We start from the raw sequence: 15,542 nt of genomic DNA, 5'->3' as shown, positions 1-15,542 counted from the left end.
AGGTGGCTGGGGCATCTCCTTTTGGAATCAAAATGGATAAAATGGGCATCTAATGCACTAAAACTCTTCAAGAGCCCCAAGTAAAGTCACGTGGAACTTCGCAGCCAAGGTTCTAGATTCCCAGCTACTGCTAAAACCCGGAAAAGGTAAATCCAGGCAGGCCCTGGAGCGCCTGCCGTGGGCTCCTGCCGGCGTGCACACTGAGCATGCGCAGGGGGTGGACCGCCAGGTCGGCTTAGGGAGCCGTGACGAGTCCGGAAGCGTCTGCGCGCGCCCCTCGGCACTAGAACTAGTTTTGTTCCCTATCCTCCAGATTGGAGACCTTTAGAAAGAACCCCCGGCAGGACCAACTGCCTACCCGCCAGCACCGCGGCAATGTCCAGCAACAGCTTCGCTTACAATGAGCAGTCCGGCGGAGGGGAGGCGACGGAGCTGGGTCAGGAGGCGACCTCAACCATTTCTCCCTCGGGCGCCTTTGGCCTCTTTAGCAGCGACTTGAAGAAGTGAGGAGAAAGGTTTGGGGTGCAGGGACTGGCTGAGGGGCTGGGCACTTCGGAGGAGCGATCTCCAGGCTCCAGCTCCCGGAATAGGGGTGGGGTCGCCCTGAGATCGCACCGGAATGGGACTGTAACGTTACCCGAGGGGTGGTGGGAACATGGGGTTGGATCTCTTGGAGGTGGTCGGAGTTGTTGGGGAGTTTGGGGTGTGTGTGTAGGAACCTCTAGTAATTTTCAAACTTTAGAGGAATAAAGTACCACTTGGGGAGCTTAGATCTCACCCCCAGGGACTCTGATTGAGTTGGTGTGGGCTAGCTTACAGGAATCTGAATTTTGAAGAAAAATACTGATTAATTTGATGTCTGCGAGGCTGAACATTGAGAAATTCGGTAATTAAAGTGAAAGAGGTTTTTCGGAGTTGAGAGGGGAAGTGAGTGTGAATATTGGTTAGGGGAACCTGCTTCGTGATCCTTGAGTGAAGCGGGGAAGGAGTGAGTTTAGGATCTTTAGGAAAGAAAACTGGCTTATACAGTTTAGTGTTCTCCTACAATATTCTTTTGTAGTACATTAAAAAAAAAAAAAAAAGATTCTAAGCAAAATATTAAGAATATGAGCATATTTAAAAAGTGTTGCTATCAACAAATCCTAAACTTTTATAAATAAAAATGAGTTTTAAAATGAACATTAAACAACGTACAATTGGTTTTATAAAAAGTTAGTAAAAATTATTTTTAGTACCACCGAGTAATGGAAATAAAACACTGCCAAATTATTTTTATTGGGAGGGCTTAAAGGAAATGGGAGCTCTCGTGGTGTAGTGCCTAAGGCACTTGACTGCTAACCAGAAGTCTGGAGGTTCAAACCCACCAGCCACTCCTCGGAAGGAAGGTTGGACAATCTACTTCTGTAGTGATAATGCCTCGGAAACCCAAGGAGGGGTCACTATGAGTCGGATTCCACTCGATGGCAGTGAGTTTGGTTTGTTTTTTTTAAGGAAATAGAGAATCCTGGCAATTTTGTTTATATTTTATTGTCATTTTCTTTTGTTTACACTTTAATTATATTTAGTCTCAATACAAAACTGTATGGTCACCTAATAGGCTGCCTCTGGAGTCATGATGAATTAAGATAAAGTAGTTTTAAATGGTAGCTTTTCACATGTCAAAAAGGTATAATTAAAATTTAATTTAAACTTCACTAACAGGATTGAGTAGTCCAGGAGTGGTTAGTAGTTGAAAATGAGATTAAATTTTGACTTAATTAAACAGACTGGAATTTTATATACAGCATATGGAATAAAGTCTTTTTCTTTGTTTTCTTTATTCCTATGGTAGAAAAATTTACAAGTAAAATAACTTATTTATTTTTGTTTTTTAGTCTGTCCATTTAGATTTGTTCCATTAAGGAACTTGTCATTTGTTCCATTAAGGAACTTGTTACAGCTTTTGCTTCTGTTAGCAAAATGTTTCAGCTGTTGAGTTAACCTGCACATCTGCATTGATTTATTTTGCATGTAATTTGCCAATTTACAATTAATTTACTTTCTTTTTGTGTTTTGTAAATTTCTAAGATGTTTTTCATTTAGAGCTTCTGGTTTTCTGTTTTGTCAGATTTTGGCTTGATTTTTGGAAAAAAAAGTATGGCTTAAATTCTGTGACAGTGCTATTGCTATTGAGTAGCTCTAGTAGGAGCTCTGGTAGTGTAGTGCATAAGGCACTTGACTGCTAACCAGAAGGCTGGCGGTTCAAACCCACCAGCCACTCCTTGGGAGGAAGGTTGAGCAATCTACTTCTGTAGTGATACTGCTTTGGAAACCCAAGGACATGTGACTATGAGTCGGGTCCGACTCGACGGCACATAACGTGTAGTGCGGTGGTTAAAGCATTAGGCTGCTAATGAAAAGATTGGTGATTCAAACCTACTAGTAGCTCCATCTGAGAAAGATGAGGTAGTCTGCTTCCATAAAGATTTACAACCTTGGAAGTACAATGGGACAGTTATGTTCTATCCTGTAGGGTCACTATGAGTTGGCATTGACTTGAGGGCAGTAGGTTTGGTTTTCATTTTAGTGCTGTTGAGGTGGCCTAGAAGGTTAGATTTAAAATAAAACTAGCTAACATTTAACACGCAACCAGGGTGATGGACCCACCTACTCTACGGAGATATACCCCTTGGAGCAATCCTCCTTGGGCACCAGAGGGGCAGCACTTATATGGAGGGATAGCTGGACAGAGAGGAGTGGGTAACTAAGAAGGGCACAGAGATGGGGGAGTGGTCACAGGGAAGGGAGTGGAGGAGAGAGGGTTATGGTTGGGGATGGTAATTGGAGAGTGAAACCAAATGTACACAAACTGTTGCATGTAAAACAAATTCTGCTCTGTAAATTTGTACTCAAATCGTGTGCGTGGGTGTGCACACACACACACACATACACACACAAACTAGGTAATATTGTTGAGTGCTTGCTAGATGCTAGGTATTTGTGTATGTGGCTTTACATTTATTGAGTCTTCCTAGTAACACTACAGCAAAGATATGTGGAAGATACAAAGATACAACAAAGATACTTCTTTGTTCTCATTTTCCAGGTGAGGAAATTGGAGCAGAAGTGGTTAACATTGCCAAGATCACAAAGCTAGAACAGGACATCACCAGAATTTGGACTCTAATCTCAGAGCCCAGTCTCTCAAGCACTTGCATATGTTATTTGCTGCTTGATGATGTATATGGAGCTTTTACTTTTGTTGTTGTTATCAGTTATCATCTAGTCAGCTCTAAGTCATAGCAACTTTCCAAGTCTTAGTATATTAAAGAAAGAAATATTGCCCAGTCCTGTCTCATCTTCATGATCATTGTTGTTATGTTTGGCTCCATTGCTGTGGCTGTTGTATCAGTCTGTCTCATTGAGGGTTTCCCTCATTTTCACTCACTCTCTACTTACCAGGATTCCCTGGGTGACATAGTTAAACATTTGCCTACTAACTGAAAGGTTGGCTGTTTGAACCCAATGAGAGGTGCCTGGTGATCTGTTTCCAAAAGGTCATAGCCATAAAAACTGTATTTGGTGCAGTTTTACTCCACATACATGGGGTCACAAGAGGTCACCATGAGTTGGAATCAACTGGATGGCAACCTTTTTTTTTTAATTTTTCTCTTTTACCTACCATGATGTTCTTTTCTAGTGATTGCTGATGACATGTCTAAAGCAAGCAAACCATAGTCTCAGTACTTTCATCAGAGAATGAATATAACTTGTTACAAGTTTAAAACACAATAGTAGTTGTAGACAGTGTATATGACCTTGAAGCTTCCAAGAATTAGAAACATTTTGACCAATGAACTGTGTAATGACCAATGCTGTGTAATGAGCTGCACAGGAACAAGAAGACCTCTCTTCTTGATTTGGTCACTTAATATCTTTTGTGCTTCTGTTTTTTTTTTTTTTTAAATGAAATGATGATACTACTTTTTTTTTTTTAAACCCCTCAGAATTGTTATTAGGATAATCAGATGTTAAAATTTATGTAAAAAACTTAAAGCTTATCCTGTTCTGCTCCCTTCTTTTTCTGAATATTTTATTGTATTTTAGGTGAAAGTTTACATAGCAAATTAATTTCTCATTCAACAATTTACATATAAATTGTTCCATGACATTGATTGCTATCCACACAGTGTGTTAGCTCTCCCCATTTCCTCCCTAGCTCTCCCCATTTCCTCCCTGCCTTCCTTGTTTCTCCCCCTTCAGTTTCCCTGTACTTCCTTGCCTTCTCATCTTTGTTTTTGGGCAAATGCTGCCCATTTGGTCTTGTACAGTTAGTTGTTCTAAGGAGCACATTCCTCATAGGTGCTATGTTGAAAGGTATCTTACTTTGCTGAAAGGTTACCTTTGGGAGTGGCTTCAATTCCAGGTTAAAAGAGTGAGGTAGGGTGATAGTCTTGGGAGTTTCTGTAGGATCCGTCAGTCAGGTAAGTCTGGTTTTCTTTTAAATGTATTTGAGTTTTGTCTACAATTTTCTTCCTTTCTAACTGACACTGTCTATTATGTCCCTGGTCAGAGTGGTCAGTAATGGTCGCTGGGCACCATATGGTTTTCTGATCTCAGGCTGGAGGAGGCTGTGGTTCGTGTTGGCCATTAATCTGTGGACAAATTGCTTCCTTGAGTCTTTGGTTTCCTTCACTCTTCTTTGCTCCAGGTGGAAAGAGAACCAACAGTTGTATCTTTGATGGCCACTTGGAAGCTTTAAAGACACTGGATGTTACTCACCAACTAGGGTGTAGAACATTATCTTTATAAACTGTGTTATATCGATTGACCTAGATGTCCTCTGTGCCTTTGCTCTCATTTTTAAATATTTATGTGAAGTAATTTTGTTATTGGCCTATTTCATTTAGCATAATGTCTTCCAGATTCATCCATGTTATATGATGTTTTGTGGGCTCATCAATATTCTTTATCATTGCATAGTATCCATTGTATGTGTATGTACCATATTTTGCTCATCCATTGATCTGTTGATGGACATTAAGATTATTTCTATCTTTTTGCTATTCTGAATAATGCTACAATGAACATGGATATGCATATGTCTATTCATGTCATTGCTTTTATTTTTCTAGGATATACAGCTAGAAGTTGGAGTGCTGGATCATATAGTAGTTGTACAAACTAGTTGTTTTTGTCTCCAAAGACTGTTAGTTTTAAAAGGGCCAGCTACTCAAATCAAGAATTGTCACTTCAGTGGTTCAGTATATTTCCATTTAAAATGTGTATTTCTTGAAATATACTTCAAATCAAATAAAATTTTACTACATTGAGTAAAAATCTGATGAAATACTGCTGAGTTCTGCTTTCCAACAGATTATAAAAACATTCCTCTTTTTGTGTAGCTTGCATTTTCTCTTGGAGGAGAATCACTTCTGACGTTTACATTTTGTCTTAACAAGTTTTCAACCAAGAAAATATTCATCCCTTAATATAGGCTGTGTTATTTTAAAGTATGAGATCTGGTGAAATCTGATGAGAAAATCTGGAGTATTTAAATTTTAGGCCTTACCATTAAACCCCAAGATGTGAGATATTATGCTGTTAAAAACATTTAGAATTTAGAGCAACATTACTAGAGCTCAGTGATTAAAACAAGCAAAAAAAGCAGACGGATGGTTGAAATGTTTTTTTTTTTTTTTTTTTTACTGCATGAAAAGTTGTAAATGTTCACAGAATGAGAAATATAGTGAAATAATTTGACAGTGTTGCACTTGTGTATATAAATGAACTGCTGACAAAAACAAATTGCTTGCAATCTGAATTTAAAATTTAAAGTGAAGAGCCTAAAGTAGAATAATCAAGAAGGAAATGATTTTCCTGTATTTCATATTATTATGAATAATACTAGTTTATATATTTAGGGAAGACTTATTTAGCATATCAGCTGGAAGAAGCTCATAGCTCTATAAAAGTCAACAATTTATAGTTAGTATTTGCTTATTGTTGGGCTGATTATTTGTATTGCTGATAGGAACCAACCTAATTAGAAGGTCAGTGTCTTTAATTCTTCAGCTGAATGAGTTGGCATGGCAGCTGGACAAGGGAGAGACTGAAGAATAAGGCACGTTCCAAAATCATGGCTTGGCAGAGCTATGCATCACCCAGGTTTTTAGTCAAGGAATGGGTTTTGTCAAAGTTTCTTAAATCCTAGGTTAAGAATGTGGTCAGGAAGGATGACAGGAAGTAGAGTATGAGGTCAGAGAGGTGGAGTAGAAGGTGGGGATAGATTGTGTAGGGCCTTGTAAATCACTGTAAAGACTTTGCATGTTTTGTGAGGGAGAAGGGAAGCCATTGGAGGATTTTGAGCAGAATGGACATTTAGATTTCAGTCAATAAATATTAAGTGCCTATCATGTGCCTTGGAAGGAAGGTTGGGCAATCTACTTCCATAGTGATATTGCCTCGGAAACCCAAGGAGGGGTAGCTATGAGTCGGGTCCGACTGGACAGCACATAACAACAACAACAACATCATGTGCCAAATTTATTTCCTACCTTTATGAAGGGCGTGTCTGTGGGGTACTTGGGGCCTGTTTGTTTCTACTGTTTTTGGTTTTTTTTTTTTCAGTAAAAAAATATAGAAGTAATTTATTGATTTAACAAATGTGAGTGTTTATGTATGGTAAGCACTGTTCTTGATGTTGGGGATTAAACAGTGGACAAAATCCCTGCTCTCATTGAGTTTATTCTAAGAAGGGAAAGAAAGGTAATAAACAAATCAATATGGTCATTTGATGACATGGAGTGCTGTGGAGAAAAATAAGGTAGAGAAAGGAAAAGGATGTTAGGAATGGGGTTGACATTTGAAAATAGCAGGGTCAGAAAAGATCCTTGAGAAGTTGTTAATGGTGCCTGGACCTGAAGGAATGAGAGAGTGCAGCTATCTGGGGGAAGAGTATTCAATCAAAGGAAGTAGCAAGTAGTTAGGTAGGAGAATTTCTGATATGTGGGAATGTCAATCAGGAGGCCAATGTGATTGAAAGAGAATGAATGAAAGAAAAGGGGGGAAGTTAGTAGGAGATGAGGCCAGAGAGGTAAGGGATTGGGTACAAGGTGGGGGGCCAGATTGTGTAGAGTCTTGTAAATCATTGAAAAGACTGATTTCTCTATGAGTGAAAAGGGAAGCCCTTGGAGGATTTTGAGCAGAAGAGTAGGATACCAGGACCTTTAAAAGTATTACTATACCCAGATGTGGCAGTTTGCTTCTGTAAAGATTTACAGGCTTGGAAGCCCTGTGGGGCAGTTCTGCGCTATCTTGTAGAGTTGCTTTGAGTTGGAATTGACTTGACAGTGGTGTTTTTTTTTTTTTTTTTATATATGCTGAAAGGAGGCATTGGTGCTTCAGTGGTAGAACTCTTGCTTTCCATGTGGGAGACCTGGGTTTGATTCCTGGCCAGTGCACATCATGCACAACCACCACACCTGGCAGTGCAGGCATGTGTGCAATGATGCTAAAAAAGTTTTAGCAGAGCTTCCAGACTAAGATGAACCTAGGAAGAAAGGCTTGGTGATCTACTTCTGAAAATCAGCAATGACACCTATGGATCACAAAGGTCTGGTGGGCAACTGATCATGGGTGTATAGGGCTTGGCAATATTCATTCTACTCATGGGTTGCCTTAATCTGGGGGTGACTCAGATGGTAGCTAACAGAAGCAACAACAGGCATGCCACACTGGAATGTAGTGTGCATGAGACTGCAGATCTCTGGCAGGAAGGCTAGTAAGGAAATTATTGTAGTTATCTAGACAAAAAGTATGGAGACCTGAATCACAGTGGTGGTGGTGGTGGTGGTGGTGGTGGTGGTGGTGGTGGTGGTGGTGGAGAGAAATAGCTAAATTATGGATATATTTTGAAAGTAGAGCTAATGAGATTTGCTGGATTGTTTGGATGTGGTATGTGAGAGAAAAAGATCAAAGACAGGCGCAAGACTTTTTACATAAACATTGTGAAGTTTGGAATTGCCAGCAACTAAAATGAAGGCTCTAGGAATTGATGGAGTACCCACTGAGATATTTTAACAAACAGATGCAGTACTGGAGGTGCTTACTTGTTTATGCCAAGAAATTTGGAAGACAGCTACCTGGACAGCTGACTGGAAGAGATCAATATTAGTGCCCATTCCAAAGAAAGGTGATCCAACAGAATGTGGAAATTATTGAACAATATCATTAATATAAACAGACAAGTGAAGTTTTGCTGAAGATATTTCAAAAACAGTTGCAGCAGTGTATTGACAGGGAACTTCCAGAAATGCAGACTGGATTCAGAAGAGGATGTGGAATGAGGAATATCATTGCTGATGTCAGATGGATCTTGGCTGAATGCAAAGAATACTAGAAAGATATTTACCTGCTTCATTAACTATGCAAAGGCATTTGACTATGTTGATCATTAGAAATTATGGATAACATTGTGAAGAATGGGAATTCCACAACACTTAGTTGTGCTCATCAGGAACCTATGCATAGACCAGGAGGCTAGTGTTCGAACAGAACAAGGGGATACTGCATGGTTTAAAATCAGGAAGGGTATGTGTCAGGGTGGTATCCTTACACTTATTCCATATGCTGAGCAAATAATCTGAGAAGCTGGATTATATGAAAAAGAACGTGGCATCAGGATTGGAGGAAGACTCATTAACAACCTGTGATATGCAGACGACACAGCCTTGCTTGCTGGAAGTGAAGATGACTAGAAGCACTTACTGATGAAGGTCAAAGACTGATCTTCAGTATGGATTATACCTCAACATAAAGAAAATAAAAATCCTCACAAGTAGACCAATAAACAACATCATGATAAATGGAGAAAAGATTGAAGTTGTCACTGATTTAATTTACTTGGATCCAGAGTGAACACCCATGGACGTAGTAGTTAAGAAATCAGGTGTCGTATTGCACTGGGCAAATCTGCAAATGACCTCTTTAAAGTGTTAATAAGCCAAGATGTCACTTTGAAGACTAAGGTGTGCCTAACCCAAGCCATGGTATTTTCATTCAACTCACACACTTGTGAAAACTGGACAATGAGTAAAGAAGACTGAGGAAGAGTTCATACCTTTGAATAATGGTGTTGGCAAAGAATACTGAAAATACCATGGACTGCCAGAAGAACTAACAAATCTGCCCTGGAAGGATTGCAGCCAGAATGCTCCTTGGAAGCAAGAATGTCAGAGTTCATCTCACCTACTTTGGTCTTGTCAGAAGGGACCATTCCCTGAAGAAGGATGTCATACTTGGTAAAGTAGAGGGTCAGTGAAAAAGGGGAAGACCGTCATTGAGATGGATCGACACAGTGCCTGCAGCGATGGGCTCAAGCATAACAAGGATTGTGAGGATTGCGCAGGACTGGGCAGTGTTTTCTTTTATACTTAGGGTTACTATGAGTCGGAGCTCACTCAAAGGTACCTAACAACAAAGAGAAAATGAAGGAGACAGGTGAATATTGTGAGAAGTTTGTTTGTTTTTTTTATAAAGGGTGAAGGAGATAAACTTGGGTGTATAATGTTTGAGATGCCTATGAGATACTGAATAGGCAGTTGGATATATGAGTCTGGTGCTTAGGGAAGAGTTAGACTAAAGGTATAAATTTGGGAATTATCAACATATAATTGATAGTAAACACAATAAGATTGAATGAGACACCAAGGAGTGAATGTAGAAAGAAAAGCGGGCAGAACATGAAGCCCTGGGGCAAGTAAGATGATTACTGAGAAGTGACTTTTGAATTTGTCAGTATGGGGACTTTTGGTGATCTTGACAAACAGTTTAAGTGGAATGGTGGGACTAAAATCTTGCTTGAAGTGGATCCAAGAGAGAAGGAAGAGGAATTGAATTAATATGTATTAGTTTATAGGGAAGCAGAGAAATAAAGCGATAACTGGAGGGGCATAGTAGGTCAAGAGTTTTTTTTTTTTTTTTTAAGATGAGAGACACTGTACTTTGCTGATGGAACCAATTGATCAAGTAGAAGAGGGAAAATTGATAATGTGACAGAGGATCACTGCATTGATACCCTTTTTCATTCTAGAAAATTTAGCAAATACAAATTAGCCTAATAGGAAAAATCCCTAATTTCAACACCCAGAAAGAATCAGTTAATTAATACAATGTATATCTTCCAGTATTTCTTTTGCATGCATACACTGTATTTTTAAAGCAAAACCTATGTGCCCTTGTAGTATAATATAACTTTTATAATTTGCTCTTTTTATTTACTAATGTATGTAGCTTGTTCATATTTTAAAATAGTAATCCTTTTGGGGGGCGCTCTGGTAGCATAGTGGCTAAGACACTTGCCTGCTAACCAGACGGCTGGCGGTTCAAACCCACCAGCCACTCCTCGGAAGGAAGGTTGGGCAATCCTACTTCCGTAGTGATACTGCCTCGGAAACCCAAGGAGGGGTTGCTATGAGTCGGGGCCGACTCGACGGCACATAACAACAACAACAACAACAATCCTTTTGGGACAAATTGTAATTAAGCTACTATCTTGGGAGAAGCAGTAAACTATTAGAAAAGTTAAAGAGCTATGATATACAAATAAGATTATATAGCTAGCTCCAACAAAAGAAGTTAAGTAGTAACAGAATGGACCTTATTGACTGCATAAATAAAGGGAATAACCTTACAAAAGAATAAATACCAATGAATGATGTTGGATTATAGCACTGACCCAAGAATTTACGCACATACCAGTTTATAATTGTTTTCATGTTTGTTCTCAGGAAATGAAGAGTTCCATTTTTAATTTTTTTGTTTGTGTAAATTTTACTTTGAAAAAATTAAAGTGTGCACATTCTTTTATATAGGATATTTGGAAACTAGAAAAATAGAAAATAACACACCAATGTTTCCATCATGCAAAAATAATTATGGTTGAAATATTTTTGTACATACTCTTCATATGACTCTGTGCACCCCTTTTTCAAGTTAACATTAGAACATGAACATTTTGCATGTTATTGGTGTTGTAAACAAAATTTTTAAAGGCTTTACCTTTATATCTTTAATGCCTACCACATTCTCTAGACATAGATGACATTGAATTAAAATTGGTTGAATTGAAAGATACCCTAAAGTTCATAACAACCCTTTCTTGGGTTTCCGAGGTGGTATCTCTACGGAAGTAGATTGCCCAATCTTCCTTCTGAGGAGTGGCTGGTGGGTTTGAACCACCAGCCTTCTAGTTAGCAGTCAAATGCCTTAGGTACTACACCACCAGAGCTCCTATTGAATATATGTACTATTGGAAATTGAAAACAACAAACCAACCAGTTAATGTTGAATTGACTTTGACTCATGATCACTCCCTGTGTGTCGGAGTAGACTTGTGCTTCATAGGGTTTTCAGTGGCTGATTTTTCGAAAGTAGATCATCAAGGCTTTCATTCAAGGCACTGTTGAGTCAACTTGAACTTGCATTCTTTCATCAGCAGCTGAGCATGTTAACCATTTGCACCACCCAGAGGCTCCATTGGAAGTTTAGATTGTATCTAAAGAACAGGTTCTGAATAATCCAAAGCATCTTTCAACTGCTCACAAAGACTCATGTAAAATGAGAAAAAATTGCACCTTGAAATATTTTCAAAGGGAATTTGAAGGAGAGAGTTACGGGATAAGACAGTTGTATAGTTTTCATCTTTTTCCTAAAACCATTTTCTATCAATTAGCTGATTAATATTTTTGTTTATCCTTCAACAAATACATACTAGACATTGAGATAAAACGGAAAACACATTGAAGCATTTATGAAGCTGAAGTCTATTGGGGTATATAGATAAGTAAGTAGAAAGTAAAAATAAGCATGAAATAAGGAAGTAAATGATGGTTGGGGAAGGGATCTTAGCTGAAGTAAAAGGTAAAGAAAGGAGTAAGCTTATAATCTAAAGGATATGTAAGAGTTATCCATTTAAGGGGAGGTGATGTGGGAAAGGGTACCAAGGGTTGTAGGCAGAGGGAATAGCATATGCATAAGTTTAGGGCTTTGGCCCAGTATAATAGTCAGATGTCATTATTTAAATTAAATTAAACTTAAAAAATTCAGTTTCTCAGTCATATTAGCCATATTTCATATACTTAGCATAGCTGTTGTTGTTAGGTGCTGTCGAGTCAGCTTCAACTCATAGCAGCCCTATGTACAACAGAATGAAACATTGCCCGGTCCTGTGCCAGCCTCACAATCCTTGCTATACCTGAGCCCATTGTGGCAGCCAGCATGTCAAGCCATCTCATTGAGGGTCTTCCACTTGTTCGCTGACCCTCCACTTTACCAAGCATGATATCCTTTTCCAGGGAATAGTCCCTTCTGACAACATGACCAAAGTAGATGAGGCCAATTATGGCCGTTCTTGCTTCCAAGAAGCATTCCAGGTGCATTTCTTCCAGCACAGATTTGTTAGTTCTTCTGACAGTCCATGCTACTTTCAGTATTCCTCGCCAATGCCACAACTCAAAAGCATCAACTCTTCTTTGGTCTTCCTTATTCATTGTCCAGTTCTCACATGCCTATGAGGTGTTTGAAAATACCATGGCTTGGGTTAAGCGCATCTTAGTCTTCAAGGAGATATTTTTGCTCTTCAGCACTTGAAAGAGGTCTTTTCCAACAGATTTGCCCAATGCAATATGTATTTTGATGTCTTGGCTGCTGCTTCCATTGGTGTTGATAGTAGAGCCAAGTAATATGAAGTCTTTGACAACTTCAATCTTTTCTCCATCTATTGTGATGCTGCTTATTGGTCCAGTTGTGAGGATTTTTGTTAGCGCAGTGCCTAAGGCACTTGATTGCTAATCAGAAGGCTGGTGGTTCAAACCCACCAGCCACTTCTTGGAATGAAGGTTGGGCTATCTACTTCCATAGTGATACTGCCTCGGAAATCCAAGGAGGGGTTGCTCTTAGTTGGGTCTGACTCGGTGGCACATAACAATAACAACAATCCTCACTTTGGTTTTTTAGTTGTCCTCATTTGCCAGTTGATGTCTCTGGTTCCCTGTTTATAATCTTGTAAGCTTTTTTACTTTGGATACTTACATAACTGGGTTAGTTTCTGAGTTATGTTATCATGTGTCTTAATGATCGGTTGTTGTTTGCTATTATTGGTTCTTTTCCCAAAGGACTTCCTTTAGCATCTCTTGTAAGGTTAGTTTGGTTTTAACAAATTCCCTTAATTTCTGCTTATCTGGAAATCTCCTAATTTCACCTTCATATTTGACAGACAATTTTGCTTGGTATATAATTCTTGGTTGGAAATATTTTTGTTTCAGGGTTTTATATATACTATCCCATTGCCATCTTGCCTGCATGGTTTCTGCCGAGAAGTGAAAGCTTAGTCTTATTGGTTGCCCTTTGTACGTAACTTTTAGTTTTTCCTGTGCTGCTTTCAGAATTCTTTCTTTGTCTTTGGTTTTGATGAGTTTGATGATATATGTCTTGGTGATTTTCTTTTGGGGTCTATCCTGTTAGGGGTTTATTGGACCTCTTGTCTTTCATCATGTTAGGGAAGTTCTCTTCCAACAGATCTTTATCCAACAGATTTTCTCTGTGGTGTTGTTTGTCTTTTCCTGTTTTGGGGTTCCGATGACACATAGGTTATTCCTTTTGATGGTATCCTCATGAACCTTAGGCTTTCTGCATTTTGTTTTGATTTTTTTTCTGAATGATCCATTTCCAGAGACACATTGAGGTATTTGTCTTCAGTCTCACTAATTTTGTCTTCCATTGATTCAAGTCTCCCCCTTTACCCATTCAATTTGTTATCTGTATCTGAAAGTTTAGTATTAATCTTCTGGATTTCTATCTGTGGATTTTGTATCATTTTTCATTTTGTTATTGTATTGTCTTTTGAAATTGTTCTAGGGATTTTTCTGTGTTTTCCTCTATTTTGTCAGTCTTTTCCTTTATCTGTCTCTTGGTCCATTGAAGGTATTTAAATATTATTTTTTGGAATTCCTTTCAGGGAGTTCCTGTGCTGCTGCTTTCTCAGGAATATGTTGTGGGTCTGTGTCTGGTACCTTGTTTCTGCTGCTTTATCTTGCTTCTTTGTATAGACTGTGATGGTCTGTTGTCTCTGAGACATTGTGACATTTTTGTGTTTATATTTAATTGATGATTGTATGTTGGAGTGATTAACTCAAGATTTTCGTTTACTTTGGATGTTAGCAGGGTACTGTGTTCGTCTGTTTGCTAGTTGGCAGCCCTTATGTACTCACCACCTGTCTCTTTTCCATTCATCAGCCTCCTGTATATCCATGCTGTCCTTGGCAGGCAGAGCCTATTCTTAGGTCCCTGGAATCTGAACGAGAATGCTTTCGCTTTAAACATCCAAAATGGACACTGCCTGTAAACAGTGAAAATGGCTGTGCCCTCAGGACAGCCAGAAGTCCACAGTTCAGTTTGTCTCTTCCTTTGCTGTTTCCCCTTTTAGTCATCAGCCACCAGTGCAGTCATCCATGCAGCCCTTGGTGAGCAGGGCTGCTTTTTAGGTTAATTCACAGGTCCTAACACCACTTGGAAATATTCAAGCTATCCATGTCATCAGAATAGCTGACAGTCTGCAGATAGACTTGGGAGAGTTGAGAATGTTTGTATTACAGTGAGGAATGCTTAAGAAGTAAGAAAGACTACTTCTCCATAGATCTTTGGCAGCATGTATAATGGTGAAGGACACTGACTCTGGAGCTACTCTACGTGGGTGTGAAAACTTATCACAGTTACTAAGTGGTATTTGGGCAGGTTACTTTATCGCTCTATGCCTTTAGTCTCCTTGTCTGTCAAATGCAAATGAGTATGATAAATATTATGAGGATTAAGAGAATTATTATATATACACAGTTAACAGTGCCTGTTACTTAGTAAGCATAATAATTATTATGATAACTCCATTACTATCAATTGAGTTTCTTTATTTTCCCAAAGATTTTTGTTTTATTTATTTATTTATACTCATTTTTTTAATGCATTTCATCAGAATATAATTTATGTACAGTGAAATACACAAAACTAAAGTGACATGGATTCTCTTTTTTTTTTTGCCGTGTTCCCTCCCCTCCCCTCCAACCCCTGGCAACCAACAAAGAAAATTTTCCCCCTATGTAAACCTTTCCTTGACCCTCTACAACAATGAACTAATACTATATTTGTCCTTCTGTGATTGACATATCACTCAGCATAATGTCCTCTAAGTTTATCCATATTATGCGGTGTTTTGCAGACTCTGCATTCTACTTTAGTGGTGCATAGCATTCCATTATGTGTATGTACCATAGTTTGGTCATCCACTCTTCCGCTATAAACCTTAAGAGAGAAGTCCCTTGCTAGATACATAATTACTGGCAAATGTGAATTTGTTGCTATCATTTTTGCTATGTGCTTTTTCGTGGTGTCGATTTCTTTGTTCCATATAATTTTCTATGCTGAGCTTGTTTTGTTTGTGAATCATGTTATCACTTCCTTCAATGCTATTGAATTAGTATTTGCTGAATATTTATGCTGGTCCTCTTTTC

At 38.8% G+C, this 15,542-nt stretch overlaps 1 protein-coding gene across 1 annotated transcript in view; it reads left to right on the top strand.

Moving 5' to 3' along the window:
* The first annotated feature begins 375 nt into the window (after window positions 1-375).
* The window catches only part of AP3B1 (adaptor related protein complex 3 subunit beta 1), a 452,161-nt gene continuing 436,994 nt past the window's right edge, over window positions 376-15,542 (top strand). The window contains exon 1 of the mRNA XM_007943446.1: window positions 376-503. Within this exon, the coding sequence (XP_007941637.1) occupies window positions 376-503 (128 nt within the window). The remainder of the gene's footprint in view (window positions 504-15,542) is intronic.

Source organism: Orycteropus afer, unplaced genomic scaffold, assembly GCF_000298275.1.
Source record: "Orycteropus afer afer isolate SDZICR_OR568_19922 unplaced genomic scaffold, OryAfe1.0 scaffold00107, whole genome shotgun sequence".
In the NCBI taxonomy this organism is placed as follows: Eukaryota; Metazoa; Chordata; class Mammalia; order Tubulidentata; family Orycteropodidae; genus Orycteropus; species Orycteropus afer.
The sequence above is the reverse complement of the archived record's forward strand: the minus strand, read 5'-3'. Positions and strand labels throughout refer to the sequence as shown.